Source organism: Lacerta agilis, chromosome 8 (genome assembly GCF_009819535.1).
Source record: "Lacerta agilis isolate rLacAgi1 chromosome 8, rLacAgi1.pri, whole genome shotgun sequence".
In the NCBI taxonomy this organism is placed as follows: domain Eukaryota; kingdom Metazoa; phylum Chordata; class Lepidosauria; order Squamata; family Lacertidae; genus Lacerta; species Lacerta agilis.
Window position 1 is genome coordinate 52,969,894 of NC_046319.1, and position 14,073 is coordinate 52,983,966.

At 48.1% G+C, this 14,073-nt stretch overlaps 1 protein-coding gene across 4 annotated transcripts; it reads left to right on the forward strand.

Moving 5' to 3' along the window:
• The first annotated feature begins 2,520 nt into the window (after positions 1–2,520).
• On the forward strand, positions 2,521–13,492 carry MEAF6 (MYST/Esa1 associated factor 6). Of its 4 annotated transcripts, XR_004427169.1 has the most exons (9): positions 2,521–2,756; positions 2,997–3,112; positions 4,014–4,101; positions 4,769–4,814; positions 6,049–6,238; positions 11,280–11,309; positions 11,481–11,539; positions 12,075–12,108; positions 12,841–13,492. XR_004427169.1 is itself a non-coding variant. In XM_033157501.1 (8 exons), exons 1-8 carry the CDS (start codon positions 2,652–2,654, stop codon positions 12,847–12,849), a joined length of 618 nt encoding a protein of 205 aa, XP_033013392.1. In that variant the 5' UTR covers positions 2,521–2,651; the 3' UTR covers positions 12,850–13,492. The 4 variants fall into 4 exon arrangements, 2 of the variants coding, with proteins under 2 accessions (XP_033013392.1, XP_033013393.1); XM_033157501.1 differs by lacking the exon at positions 11,481–11,539; XR_004427170.1 differs by lacking the exon at positions 11,280–11,309 and having other exon boundaries at positions 2,523–2,756.
• The last annotated feature ends 581 nt before the right edge of the window (positions 13,493–14,073 follow it).

Here is a 14,073-nt window from a genome sequence, read left to right on the forward strand (position 1 = left end):
GGTTTAAATCCTGGTGGATGTTCTGTAATGTCTCTAGCGGTTCGATTTATTAATGAGTTGAGGTAAAAGAACTTGCAAAACATTGTGTAGTTTTCTGAGATTCATGTAGGAAATTGTGCATCAAAATATATTTTCAGGGATATACTTTCCAGATCCTTGGCAGTTGAATCTGGAGTGAAAAGGAAGTTTCCTGTCTCTTCTGTCTGGCTTTCTTACCACTGAGGGGAAGGGAGCATTAAGTTTGTTTCTCAGGCACCTGTATCACCCCATGAATAATTTTGCACTTAGCATGGTGGATAGTTTCCAAAAAAACATTTAAATAAGTTTAGTTTCCTTTTCCCCCCAGTGTGGATGCTACTATATTTTTGTCTTACTGATAGCAAGAGGCAGGAAGTGTATTAGTGCTGTAGGAGGTGAGGTGGAAGAGACCTCCACCCACAACCCTTTTGCACTCTGAAAACTTTTGCACAGGTTCTGTAGCTGCAGTTTTGTGTGTAGCTGCCTTACAATAAAGGAAACACAACTTGCTGTTTGTAGGGGTAGTAACTTTTCCTACTGCCCCACACTTTCTGAGAGCACCTCCTGTTTGCATAAATGTACCATGTGCATAGGGTTGTGTGCATGTCTAGAAGAATATTAGGATAAAGTTTAGCATGTAAATATGGGGCCAAAATGCAGATTGTCAAGCTTTTAGGTGATGGAGATGGTTTTGGACAGCAGTATCACCTTTCCCAGAAGTCCCTATTTTCTTTTTTAAATAAAGGATTTGTAAAATTAGCTTGAACATGATTATTTTGCTGTAGGTTTTTCCTTCCTTTCTCCAAATTGATAATGTTATTTCCTACTTAACTTTTAAATAAAAACAGGTGGGTTGGTGTGATATTACAGATAAACAGCAAAAGTAGAGTTTACAAAGCTCTGTATTTTTTAAAAATGGCATTCAGCAAGCATGGCAAATCATTCTATTATTGCAACCTTGTGCTATTGAGGAGTCTCACTGTAAACTGTTTAGAGCCTGTGCCCCATAATCCAATACCAAAACATTTCGTTTCAATACAGTGCCATTGTGACCCTCTAAAGAATGTGGGGGGGGGGGTGAACAGGGGAAGGACTAGACCATGTGAAAAATGAACAGAATATTTGAGCTGCAGTTCATTCATTTTTGCCTTTGTATTCTTGTTATAATAAAGTGCACCTGGACATTCTGTTATTGCTCCCATAACCTAGGTTTAAGGTGCCATTTAGCTCCTAGCTTTCATATCTCAGTTTCTAACACTGCAGGCAGCAAAATCATAATAATAAAATCTTTATTACGGTCCAGAGACCCAACAATATAAAATTGGGATAACACATACAGCCCCAATTTTTAAAAAGGAAGAGCAGCAAAGAATGGTCTTAACCAATCCATGAAAGAACATATTAGACAACCTGGTCTGAGATGGGCAGGTGAATGTGTTCTGTGGCTCTTCCCATGTACATTCAACAGAATGACCCACTTTGTAATGCCAAACCCAACTGTGTGGACTCCCCAAGACCACAATTGCTGTCAGCGTAGCAGTTATTTCACTTAATGTGTTGTCCTAATGCGTTCTCAGTTTCCGGCTTACAGTTTGTCTGGGGTGTACAAAACATGAGCTTAGGTTTGGATGATCTGCTACTGGCACAGAGGAGATATAAGACAGCCAGTGTGACACAGTGATTGGAATGCCAGATTACAGCCTGGGAGACCAGGGTATGAATCCCCACTAAGCTATGAAGCTTACTGGGTGACTGGGGGCCAGTCACTGCCTCTCAGCCTAACCTACTTCACAGTTTTGCTGTGAGGACAAAAATAGAAGGGCAACCATGTGCACCACCTTGAACTCCTTGGAGGAAAAGGGATATAAGGTCACACATCACTCACTCCCTAAGACAGAGGGGCCTCTACCACCTGGTGCAGACCTGGCCCCAAAATTTAATTGCTTTCTGCTTCCTAACAAATATTTGGTTCATCTTGCACCCATTGCCCCGTTGAAGGAATCCCAGGAACTTCTCGCCTGTTGATATTCCCTAAATATATCTGAACTGAGGCGATAGTGCAACTCTTCTCCATCCCCTCTTCTGCCAAGTAACGTCAGAAAGGCAGACGCTTGGGAGCCCAACTTTGAGTTTGCTTCCTGGCTGGGTGGGAGACCTCCCCAGGTGGGCGGCGGGAATCCGCGGGCCTGTGTCCGTCGGCTCGACCCTTCCCAGCCCACCCATGGGCTGGGACTGGGACCGGCAGGCGCTTCTAGATCCAAGAGGGAAGCGCGGGCCGAGCCTTCCGGCCCCTCCATCCTTTCTGCTACTGCTTTATCGAGAGCGGCTCCGCGGAGTGGAAGCCATGCCGAAAGGGAAGGAAGCTGGGCGGGCGTGCAGCTCCGGAGGCGAGGCGCGGGCTGGCGGGGCGGGGACTGCCGCCTGTGGGCCGCCCAACCGCCGCTTGGCTGCCTCCGCCTCCGCGCAAGGGCTGGCCCGACGGCGGGGAAGGAGGAGGAGGAGGAGGAGGGAGAGGCTCCAGCCTCTGCTGCTCCCAGCGGCTCCGCCCGGCATCGCGCTCCCGCTCGCCTGCCTGGGTCGGGCCTTCCTCTCGCCTCTCCTCCTGCCGCTCGGTCTCCTCCTTCTCGCGGGCGATGGCGGCGCTCCACGGGGCGGCTACCAAGGCCGGCGCCCCGCCGCAGATCCCGGACACCCGTCGCGAGCTGGCCGAGCTGGTCAAGCGCAAGCAGGAGCTGGCCGTGAGTAGCAGCCCCCCGACGCCGGTGGAGGGGACGGGCGGGCTAGGCCTGGGCGACGAGGATGCCCGTGGCCCGGGCAGCGTGGGTGGGCGCGCACGCGCGCGCGGGGAGGGGTGTCTTCTCTGCCCCTGCTCCTCCAAACGCCCCCACCCACCGCGAGGCTCCCCTGGGACTCGCCACGCCGACCCTCCCCACCGCGCGCTCGATGTTTCCTCTCTCCCTTCTTCTGCCCTTTTGCAGGAGACGCTGGCCAACCTGGAGCGGCAGATCTACGCCTTCGAGGGCAGCTACCTGGAAGATACTCAGATGTACGGCAACATCATCCGAGGCTGGGACCGCTACCTGACCAACCAGAAGTGAGTGGAGGGCGGGGTGCAAAACGGAAAGCTGCCCTCGAAGAGGACCGGCGTCATGGGTAGCAACAGGAGACCTCTAGCAAAGCGCTTTGCAACTGCACCAGGGCCGCCCTGTACTAAGTGATAAACCCTATAGCTCTCCTCTGGGGGGTGCCCCATGGCCTAGACTGCTGCAGGTGACTCCCTGCTGCCCCCCTTCCACTTTGAGCTACTCCTACCTTCTCCTCTCCCCACCCTCCGTCTTCTGCCTCACCAATGCTCCTTCCCTGATTTTGGGCAGGGGCTACAGCTACCTCTCTGGGGTCCAGGGGGGTCGTCACCCACTGGGCCAGTGCCTTAATCTGTTGTCATACAGCAGCCACAGTTTATTCTAGAGTCCAGAAGGCAGCCTGCAAAAGGGCAGCTCTCCCACTTCTTCTTGAAAAGAGAGAGGGGGGTGGGGAGATGCCATTTCACAGGTTTGCCCTTGACTTACACCAGCCAATAGGAAGGCTTCTGGATCAGGCCAATGACCCTTTTAGTCCACTGTTCTCACAGTGGCCAACCAGATGCCTCAACAGGAAACTCACAAGCAGGACCCAAGCTCAAGAGCCCCCTCGTCGTCTCATGTAGTTTCTAGCAACTGGCATTCGGTAGCATTTACCTCCTCCAACCATGGAGGCAGAGCATAACCATTTTGGCTAGTAGCCGTGGATAGCCTTCTCCTCCATGAATTTGCCTAATTCTCTTCTAAAGCCCTCTTGGTTTGGTGCCCAGCACTGCTTCCTGCAGGAGCAAGTTCCATAGTTTAACGATGCGCTGTGTAGCTGTCCTAAATATTCTGTTGAAGTTCCACAAATTCTAGTGCTTTGAGTCAGGGAGAAAAACTTGTTTCTACCTACTTTCTCCTCTCTTGTTCCAGGAACTCCAACAGCAAGAATGACCGACGGAACCGCAAGTTCAAAGAAGCTGAGCGCCTCTTCAGCAAGTCTTCAGTCACATCAGCTGCTGTGAGTGCAACCTGTGTTGTTTCTCTGAGGCCTCCCCCTCCTATGTCCTTCATTCCACCCAAACATGTAGAAAGCATATTGCATGATTTCCAGTAACTGGTACTCAGAAGCATTGCTTCCTCCAAGTTTTGGTCCTCCTCTAGGTAGTCTTCCTGTATCCTCCCCTATTGACAGGAAGAAGTCACTGAACTGATCCCTCAACTTCTCTAGATGTCTTTCAGGTTGAGCAAACTCTGTGTTTATTTGTTATTTTTAAAGCATTGGAGTTCTTCCTGTCCAGTTTTGGCCAGCCCTCTCCCACAACACACACCATTTGGGTTCCCCCAGTCTCCTTCCTTCCCACCTTGTCTTATTATTCAGGTGTAGTTTGTTCTTTGTCCTCCGAGCACTGAGGGAGGACCAATGCCAGCCGTCCTGGGGCAGAGGGAGCTTTCCCCTATCACCAGATGCCTGAGATCCTGTCAAGGGAGATACTGCCAAAGCATAGAAAGTAGGGCAGGTACTTGGAGTGGGGTGGGATTTGCATCCTGTGCCTGTCCTATGGCACAATCTCTGAAGTCCAGCCAAATGTGGCACCTCTTTGAGTGGCCTGAGAAGGAGGCAATGGGGTGGAGTCTCCCAGAAGTTCCCACAATCCTCCTCAATCTGGTCTCTTTTGGTTTCCTAGGCGGTCAGCGCACTGGCAGGAGTTCAGGACCAGCTCATTGAAAAACGTAAGTTTGCCTTCCTTCCTGCTGAGCCCCCTTCCTCTCTTGTGAACTTGTCTCCACACTACTCACTTCGCAGATGCTGTGAAATCCAACTCAAAAGGTGCAGAGTTGGATTGTCCTGTTTCTGGAAGAGAGCAGGACTGAATGCCAAAAGCATCCTGCATGTGGAAAGCTTTTCTTAAAAAAAATAAATAAATATTTTATTGAAATAAATTAAAAAACCCAATACAATAAAAATAGTTGAAGTATCAAAACAAGTGCAGTATATCTAAGTGAGACCCAATATTAGACTGGTAGAATACTTAAGACCATTAGGAAAACTGAATTTCATGTTGTGCTGTGGAGAGAGAGAGACCCGTGTGCCTGTATTTGCTAAAAGAGAATATAATATCCCACCAAACAGCGTACTATTTTTCAGGGTCACCCAAGCCTTTGCCAGCAAGTCTTTTATGAGTTATTTTTTCAGCAAATGCAGAAGACGCAGGTCCTGCAAGGTTTTCCATTTTGGGGGCCAGCATCAAAAGTTCCTGAGAGCTTAAAACTTTTTAGTTGATCTTCCCAATGATTTAGTAAATAAAGCTGCAGTGAGGTGGGATATTTGAAGATTTTGGTCCAATTGTCCAGGATTTGAATGCTTGTGGGCAGTCCCACCACGGGTGGAGGAAGGTGCCTCTTTCCCCATGTCACCACTAACAATTCTGACATCACATGGGCAATTTGCACTGGTACATTGTGCCACCTGCATAGGATTTTCATAGAATACTCCCTCATTTAAGCCGAGGCTGATTTGTATCATTTGGGTGACCATAGGACATAGAATCCATTGTCTGCATGTGCAGGTCTTTCTGCTGTGTAAGTATAAGGCCTAATAAAACAAACCAGTGAGAATACCTACTAATTCGACATATATAGCTGACACTAGGCCTTTCATGTGGAAAGCTAGTGCATCAAGGAGAAGGGCAACCCTTGCATCACCCAAATATGCCCATGTTTCTTACTTATTTACTCTTCCATCATGAGTTTTCTGAGATAAGAATAGGTTAGAAATGTAATGTTTTTTTTTTTTTAAAGAAAAGTAAATTGATAATAGATTCAGGTGTGGGTGCAAGAAGCGCCTCCCCTCCCCCCGCTGTGGGGGCTTCCTTCCTGACCCCTGGGGGCTGGCCTACTGTCCAGAGCCAATGAGAGCAGCTGTTTCTCAGAGCTCTGAGGCGTGCCTGGATTTCTCCTCCTTCAGGGGAGCCTGGCAGCGGGACAGAGAGCGACACCTCCCCAGACTTCCACAACCAGGAAAACGAACCGAGCCAAGAAGAAGCGGAAGAGCTGGACGGCTCCGTCCAAGGGGTGAAGCCCCAGAAGGCAGCATCCTCCACTTCGGGCAGCCACCACAGTAGCCACAAAAAACGGAAGAACAAAAATCGACACAGGTGAGGTGGGCGAGGGCCAAGTGTGTGGGCTGAGCTGGAGTTGGGGGGGGGGTTTAGAGGGTACCTTTTCTTGAAGGGCAAATACCCTGTCAGAGGATTTCCCCCTCTGGCTTGGCACATATTTTGCTTCTTGGAATCAGAGAATTGTAGAGTTGCCCAAAGGGCATCTAGTCCAACCCCCTGCAAAGCAGGAATCACAGCTAAAGAACCCCTGCGGGATGGCCGCCCAACCTCTGGTTAAAAATCTCCAGTGAAGGGGAGAGTCACCCTACCAAATCTTTCTTTTGAGGTGGGTGTTGAAGAGGACTCTTGATGGCACAGAGCAGGGCTGGGGGACTGGATTTTCGGGACACTTTGACAGGTGGGCAGAGGGAGTGCAGCGCAGCAGTTAGAGCAGTGCTTCCCAAACTTTTTTTTCAGGCCGCTGCTGCCTTGGTTCCATAACCTCATCCCCAGTGCCCCCTACTCTGTAAAAAGCATTATTCAGAATAGTGGTTTGCATGACCCATTAAGGTAGATAATAACACACTAGAATTCAAAACAGTAACAGTTAATTGCACATTTATTCAAAATCTAGTTAACACTATTTAGCTTAATTATTTCAAGAAAACTGATGATACACTGATACCAGCTTTTCGAGGTCTGAGAGTTATCTACATGTCTAGCAGCCACCCACCACCACCCCTTTGCCTCTTAGTGCCCCCCTAAGGAATCACACTGTACCCCAAGGGGCACTGCTTCAGGAACTGCAGAGTTAGAGTGTGGACTAAGACCCGGGAGACCAGAGTTCAAATCCCTCTCAGCCATGAAGCTCCCACTGGGTGTCCTTGGGGGCACTTGTCACTGTTCCCCGGCTAATTACCTCACAGGGTTCTTGTGAGGATAAGATGTGCAGAGGGAGAACCAACCAATGCCACCTTGAATTCCTTGGATGGAAGGAGTTGGGGTGGGACTGTTGTCCATAAATAAAAAATACATGCCAGGTCATAGGATGTTCGAGGTGTGATTGCAAAGGAAGAGGAAGCAGGAGAAGGTGCCTTCCTGACTCTTCCTTTACAGGGAAAATCCTGCCCTTTTCCTGTTACTGTGCAGGGCAATAGAAGAAGATGTTCCGTTAAAAAAAAGCAGCTCATTTTGCCTGTAAAGGAAGAGTCGGGGGTGAGAGCACTTAGAGGGGGCTCCAGCTTTAGGTCTCAAGCCTTGCCTTGAATTTTCTTACACCTGATTCACCTGCCATCAGGGCTGGGAAAGGTAGGTGTGGTTTATTTTATTTGTTTTGTTTGGAGCATTTGAGTCCTGCACTTCAGCCCAAAAGGCTCCCAGAGCAGCTTAAGACTAGTGGCCAAAATTGTGGAAACCTTTTGGAAAAGGTGTATTTCTGAGGTTTGATGGCTCATAACACCACTTTTTTTGGAGTAATGCCATAAAATTATATATCAACGGAAAGATAATTTAATGAAGAATGCAACAAAGTTCACTTATCTGTATTCTATCAAAAGTTATACACAAATAACCAGAAAAGGGAAGCACAACTTCCTTAGGTTGATATGCAGTAGCGTTCCTTCATTTGAATGTAGCCAATGAGCATGAGTGTTTAGAGAGCGAATCGGGTTTCATCTTGTTTTGGCAATGATCCAATCAGGTCACAGTAGGATTCAGCTACTGATGTTATGTACTGGAGCTGAGAGGAGGACATTTGTCAGTGTATTATGTGATTGCTGTCAAGTTGGTTGGTTTTTTTGTGTGTTCTTTCATTTAGTGAGCTTGTAAAACGTAATAAAATTGAAGAAATGGCGCAAAGAGTTGACTGGTCACCCAGAAAGCGATGCAAAATAGTACTGTTAAGTGAACAAGGCTACAGTTATGAAGAAATTAGAATAAAACTTAACCAAAGGTGGCATTTCTAAATTTTAAAAGAGGTGTAAGGAGACTCGGCCACTACAAAATCAGACTGGTAAAGGCAGGAAAAGGTACACAACAGCAAGTAACGATAGAAGAATTGAGAGACTGTGGCTATGTGGCAGAAGAAAATAATCTGGGTGGATACAAGATGACATGGCACAATGTAATGTGAAGTTGAGTGCAAGGACTGTTTGGCGCAGACTGCAGGAATAAGTTCTAAATGCTAGAATTCCAAGGAAAAAGCCATGCTTATTTCTCAGACAAAGATTGAAAAGATTAAACTGGGCTAAAACCCAACTGGACAGTGGGACAGTGTTATTTGGAGTGATGAGACCAAAATCTCCTTGCTTGGTAGTGATGGTATGAAATACGTGAGGAGGAGAATCGGAGAAGATTTACATCCTACTTGCATTACACCTACCGTGAAACACCCAGCTAGTGTTATGATCTGGGGTTGTATGGCAGCAAAAGCGGTGGGCAGAATTTGCGTCATTAATGGGAAAGTAAATGCCCCAAAATACATAAATGAAATGCTTGAGCCCAAGCTGAAGCGTTCCGCATGTGATCTTTTCCCAGATAATGAAGCGCACGTGCGCGCGCACACACACATGTATATATGTAATATTTCAACAGGATTTAGCTCCATGCCATATTGCTGCTGTGTGCAAAAGGTGGTTTCAAGATACAGTAATCATATTCCACTGCTAGAATGGCCTGGGAATAGCCTGGACCTTAACCCAATCAAAAATTTATGGAGCCAACTAAAAAAACTTGTTAGTCAGAAGCAACCCAGCAATAAAACCCAATTAATAGAGGCAATAATTCAATCTTGGTTTCACATTATTACAGCAGCAGAACTAAAAAACTTGGTTCACTCCATATGAAGGCGTTGTAAAGCCGTAATTAAAGCTAAAGTTTACCCAACTAAGTATTAACTGGCATGGTGAGAATTCTTGTATATCTCATTTTTTCTCTGTATTTCACGTTTCTTCTTTATGACTGCTGCTGTAATAAATAATCCTTGATAAAAGTTTATTGCATTATATTCTTCATTAAATTATCTTTCCATTGATACATAATTTTATGGTACTACTCCAAAACAGAAGTGGTGTTATGAGCCATCAAACCTCGGAAATGCACTTTTCCCAAAAGGTTTCCACAATTTTGGCCACTAGTGTACATATGATCAAGACAAGACAATCCCTACCTGCAGGCTTACAATCTATAAAAAAACAAAAAAACCACGACATGCAAGGGAAACGGAACAGGGAGGGAAGAGGAAAATGAAAACCAAAACTCGGGCACCAATTTCTGCACAGCTGTTCCTATACAGTGGTGCCTTGCAAGACGAAATTAATTCGTTCCGTGAGTGTTGTCGTATAGCGGAAATTTCGTCTTGCGAAGCACGGTCGAAGGAAGCGCGGCTTTACGGAAAAAACAATAACCACAAAACGTTTTCGTTTTGCGAGTCATGGCCATAGGAAAATTCGTCTTGCGAGTCACCCCTTCGTTAGCGAATGCCTTTCGTCTAGCGAGGTACCACTGTATTGACCAGCTGGCACAGCTCAGGAGCAGGAGGTGCCTGATGGAGCTAGACCTCCTGCAAAGCTGATGAAATGAGCCCTGTTGGTACCCATCTCTCCCACAGAAGCAGACTCGGGGGAATGGCTGCCTGCAGATGACAGCTGAGGGGAGAAGAGGCCCGATGGGGCTGGCCTGTCTCAGCAGAGCCAATCATTCTCTGCTTCTCAGCTCTCCCACTGCTGGAATGGCACCCAAAACAGCCTGGTGGGTCATACTCCCAGCACCTGGTGGACCAAAAGGTCCCCACCAGTAATGTAGAGGGAGGTAGCTTTATTTTAGTAAATTTTTATTCTTCATTCCAAGGAGCTCAGGGTGACAATTATGGTTCTTTCTTATCCTCTCAGCGGCTCTTGGGAGTGGGTTAGGCATGTTTCACCCGGTGACTCCCTGTTCGGAGCCGGGCATTTGATTCACCACTGCTCCATGCTGACCCTCTTGAGCAAACCCATTTCTGGGTTGCAGGTAAAAACAGAAGCCGCCCCAAGGGTGCAGTTCAGGTCCACAGCAAGGGATGCTCCTAAATTAGTGGGGGGGTTTGCCAAGGTCCCAGCTCCAAATAGGAAAGAGGCCTTCATTGAGCAGATGTCAGATGGAAAATGCAGGTGAAATGTCACCTCTAACTGCAGCATGTTATGGCTATTGGCATAGTCCCATCTGGGTCCAGGCTGCTCTGTTAGAGTGAGAGGGCAGAGACCTGCCCCATAGGGGTTGCAATCTAGGAAAGTGCAAAAGGTAGTGGTGGGGAAGGGGGACGGGGTGACGAGGGGTGGAAAATGGGAGTCTGCCACAGTTTCACATCCTACGTGGGCATTCAGAATATCTGGCAGCTGGGTAGAATCAAATATTTATGGAGTTAATAGAGCTGGACAGGACCCCAAGGATTCCAGGATTCCAACCCTCTGCAGTGTAGGAGTCGCAGCTCAGGAATCCCAGACAGACAATGGCCCTCCGACCTCCATTTAAAAACCACTGATGTTGTGGGGCGCTTCAGGCTTTCCCTTCCTCCTGGGTGCTCTGGATCGGGTGTCTCATAGCCATGCTGTGCTTGACTGGTCTGTTGAAAATCCCAATTCCCCCCCCCCCGATTCGAGACCGGGGTTTGTGAGTGAGGCTGGCATGTGCGTGAATGTCTGGGACCGAATCTGTTCTGGTGCTGCTTATTGCTGCCTTTGCTCTCTCACCTCCCCGTGTCAGTTCCCCCCCACCCACCCACTGCTACTCTGCCCATCATCCTTCTTCCTCCTCACCTGCCTGTTCCCTCCCCCTGCAGCTCTTCTCCCCTTGAGCCCCATAGGAATGCTCCACAGAGCTTGTGGGGTGGGAGGTGGAATCTCTGGGGGATGCCAGGCTGAGAGGCTGGGAGTGGGGCGGGGGAAGAGAGGGAGGGATTTTAAAGGCTGGCACTTGGTCATCAGTCTGAGGTTCGGATCATCTGCCACTGGCTCTGTTTTTATTTTTGAATAAACTTGCTAGGGTGGCTAATCGACTAATTAATTTTAATTCCTTAGTATATTAATGTCTGTTGCTTTCTTCCTTTCAAATGCTGCCCCCTCAGCCCGTCTGGCATGTTTGATTATGACTTTGAGTAAGTTTGACTTGACTTAGTTCTTGTGCTGTGTTTATAGTCCGTAGACCTTTCTCCACACCAACCCCTCCTCCCCTGCTTTCATCTCTTCCCTCCCCCCCCACCTACTCCTCCCTCCCGCCATGCCTGGTCAAAGCTATTCTAACCCATAGTTTATCTGTTTAATTGTAGGTATGTATATTAGGTTAGGCTGGCAAGTTTTTTAAAATACAGACAAAAGCGCATTGGAGGTAACTTTTTATTTAATAACCTTGGCAATATTCAATCGGCTTCCTTCTTCCGCTTCCTTTACATCATTTTAAAAAGCAGATAAACTCCTGTTGGGGTTTTGAAAACTTGATTTTTTTCTTGCTTTGCTTTCTGAAGCCAATGGCCCATGTTGGACTTGGCATTTTCCCCCGCCCCGCTGCAGAGAAACACAAGGCCTTGATTTGGCTGGGGTAGCCAAATCCCCTTTCAATCTTGACACCCGCTCTCTCCTCAAAAGAGCTGCACTCTTTAACATGCTAACATAGCGCATGACATGTTAACTCAGTCTATGGATGCTGGCTAACTCTCTAATTCATTTTTCCTTCTGATGGCGTGGGTAGAAACTGCATTTCTGTGCAGGATTGGGGTATGCTGTTGGGGTGGGGGGCAGATTCTGCTTTGGCCTGGCTGAATTGGCAACTGGGGACAAATTAACCTCGTTCTATGGCTTGGCTTTTGGATCTGACTTTTCCTTGAATCTCATCTGAAAGCTCCTTTCTCTTTCTTTCCTTACAGGATTGATCTCAAATTGAACAAAAAGCCCCGAGCTGTAAGTATCATCCTCTGACCTTGGAATGCCGTTCTATGCCCCCTTCCTTCAATCCCCTGCCCTCCCTCTCCACCCAGTTCTCATTTCAGTGGCAGAATTCTGGGATGGGGAGGGTGGATGAGGAGTTAAGACAAATCCCATTTTTTCACTAAGGGGTGAATCCTTCCTCTACTCATCCTCCACTTAATGAATGGAGGGCAATGTGTCTAAGTGGTTAAGCTTCAAGATGTTCTTCTTCACGCAGCTAAACAGAGTTAAACTATGGAACTCTCTTCAGCAGGAGGCAGGGATGGCCACCAACTTGGGTGGCTTTAAAATGTTAGACAAATTCATGGAAAGGGTTGTCCTAGCCATGATGGCTGTGCTCTGCCTCCACAGTTGGAGGCAGTAATCCTTCTGAACCCCAGTTGCTGGAAACCGTAGGAGGGGAGACTGCTTTTATGCTTGGGTCCTGCTTGCTGGTTTCCCACTGCAACATCTGGTTGGCCGTTGTGAGAAGAGGATGCTGGACTATCTGGGCCGTTGCCCTGAACCAGCAGGCTGTTACGTTCTCATGTTTTCCCCAAAGGCAGTGTTTAAATCCGCCTTTCTCTCTGGCATTGCCCCTGCTGAGCTAAATTTCCCTCCCCTCTCCCCACACTCAATGCAAAGAGTGGGGGTGGGATTCTGAAGCAGCTGTTTGTGGGAGCAGCTGTACTGATGCCCTGCCACCTTATTCTTTTCCTGCCGCAGGATTACTAGATGCCTCCGCGCTGAATCTTCCAAGAGCCTGTTTGCTTCCCGCCCCAAATCCCAGTCCGCACCAGGAGACTGAATAAGCACAAGGACAGCTCTTTCCCACCCCAGACTGCCCAGCTCTCCTGGCTCAGCTCAGCTCAGATGATGTTGATGGGGACAATCTGTGGCGGCGGCAGCTGCTGCTCCTTCTTTCCTTCCTTGTCAGCTGATCAGCAACAGACTCCCACCTTGGACTGGCCAGCCTCACTGCTGCTGTTCCATCATGTGTAAAATAACCACCGGGAAATGCTCTTGTCGATGTTTCCTTCTGTTTCTTCTGGTTGATTATAACCCCTTTTTTGTCTCATGATGTTGCTTTTTTAAAAAAAAGCAAACCTTGATATTTAAATTACAACCTTAAAAAAGAAAGAAAGAAAAGAAACAGCCCCCTTGTCTATGTAGGTCCACTTCCCTCTTGTTGGAGCCTGACTGTGGTGATGCTGGGGGAACTACTTCAAAGAGGCAGCGGGTTGGAGCAGGAAGGTGACTTTATTTAATTCTCCTGATGCTTGAGAGGGATAAAGGTGGTGGGGGCAGAGTCTCTCTCTTTTTTAAAAAAACACTTCTGTCTTTTGTTTGTAAATAAAGCCATCAAACTTCCATCTCACTGAGCTTGTTTCTGAGCAGGAGGCATGTCTTATTCTGGGGTGTGGGGTGGGGTGGGGCCTAGCTGGCCAGCCGGCCTGGGTCAAGGCCAGATCCTGCTGGTGGTGGTCTGCAAGGCACCATTGCATCAAGACAGAGAAGACCTTTTGCAGCCAAGAGCTCTGGGGAGAGGCAAGCAGGCCCTAGCAGGACCACTTGGGCAAGTGCTGGGGAGGGGGGCTCGGGAGGGAGCTCTCTGATGACTGTGCTGGCGAGTTTTGCCGGCTCACCTGATTGCGGCCGTTCATGTATCCAACCTGAAGCACTTGGGAGAGGCCTTCTGAGATGTAGGGACGCCAGATGGTCATGGGATTGGGCACCTTCTTGTTAGCAGGGAGCAAAGGAACCAGAGACACGAATTTCCTAAACAAGCACCTGAAAATTACCCAGTTCTGCTTTCATCATTTGGGCTGTTCTAGTTTTGCACTCTGTTGCCACACCTCCCTGAATTTCAAGGATCCAAAATTACGGGAATGGTGGAGAAATCTCTGTGGCCGAAGATGCAGGAGCATCACCTGGGCAGGTGTGTGAAATGTGTTCAAC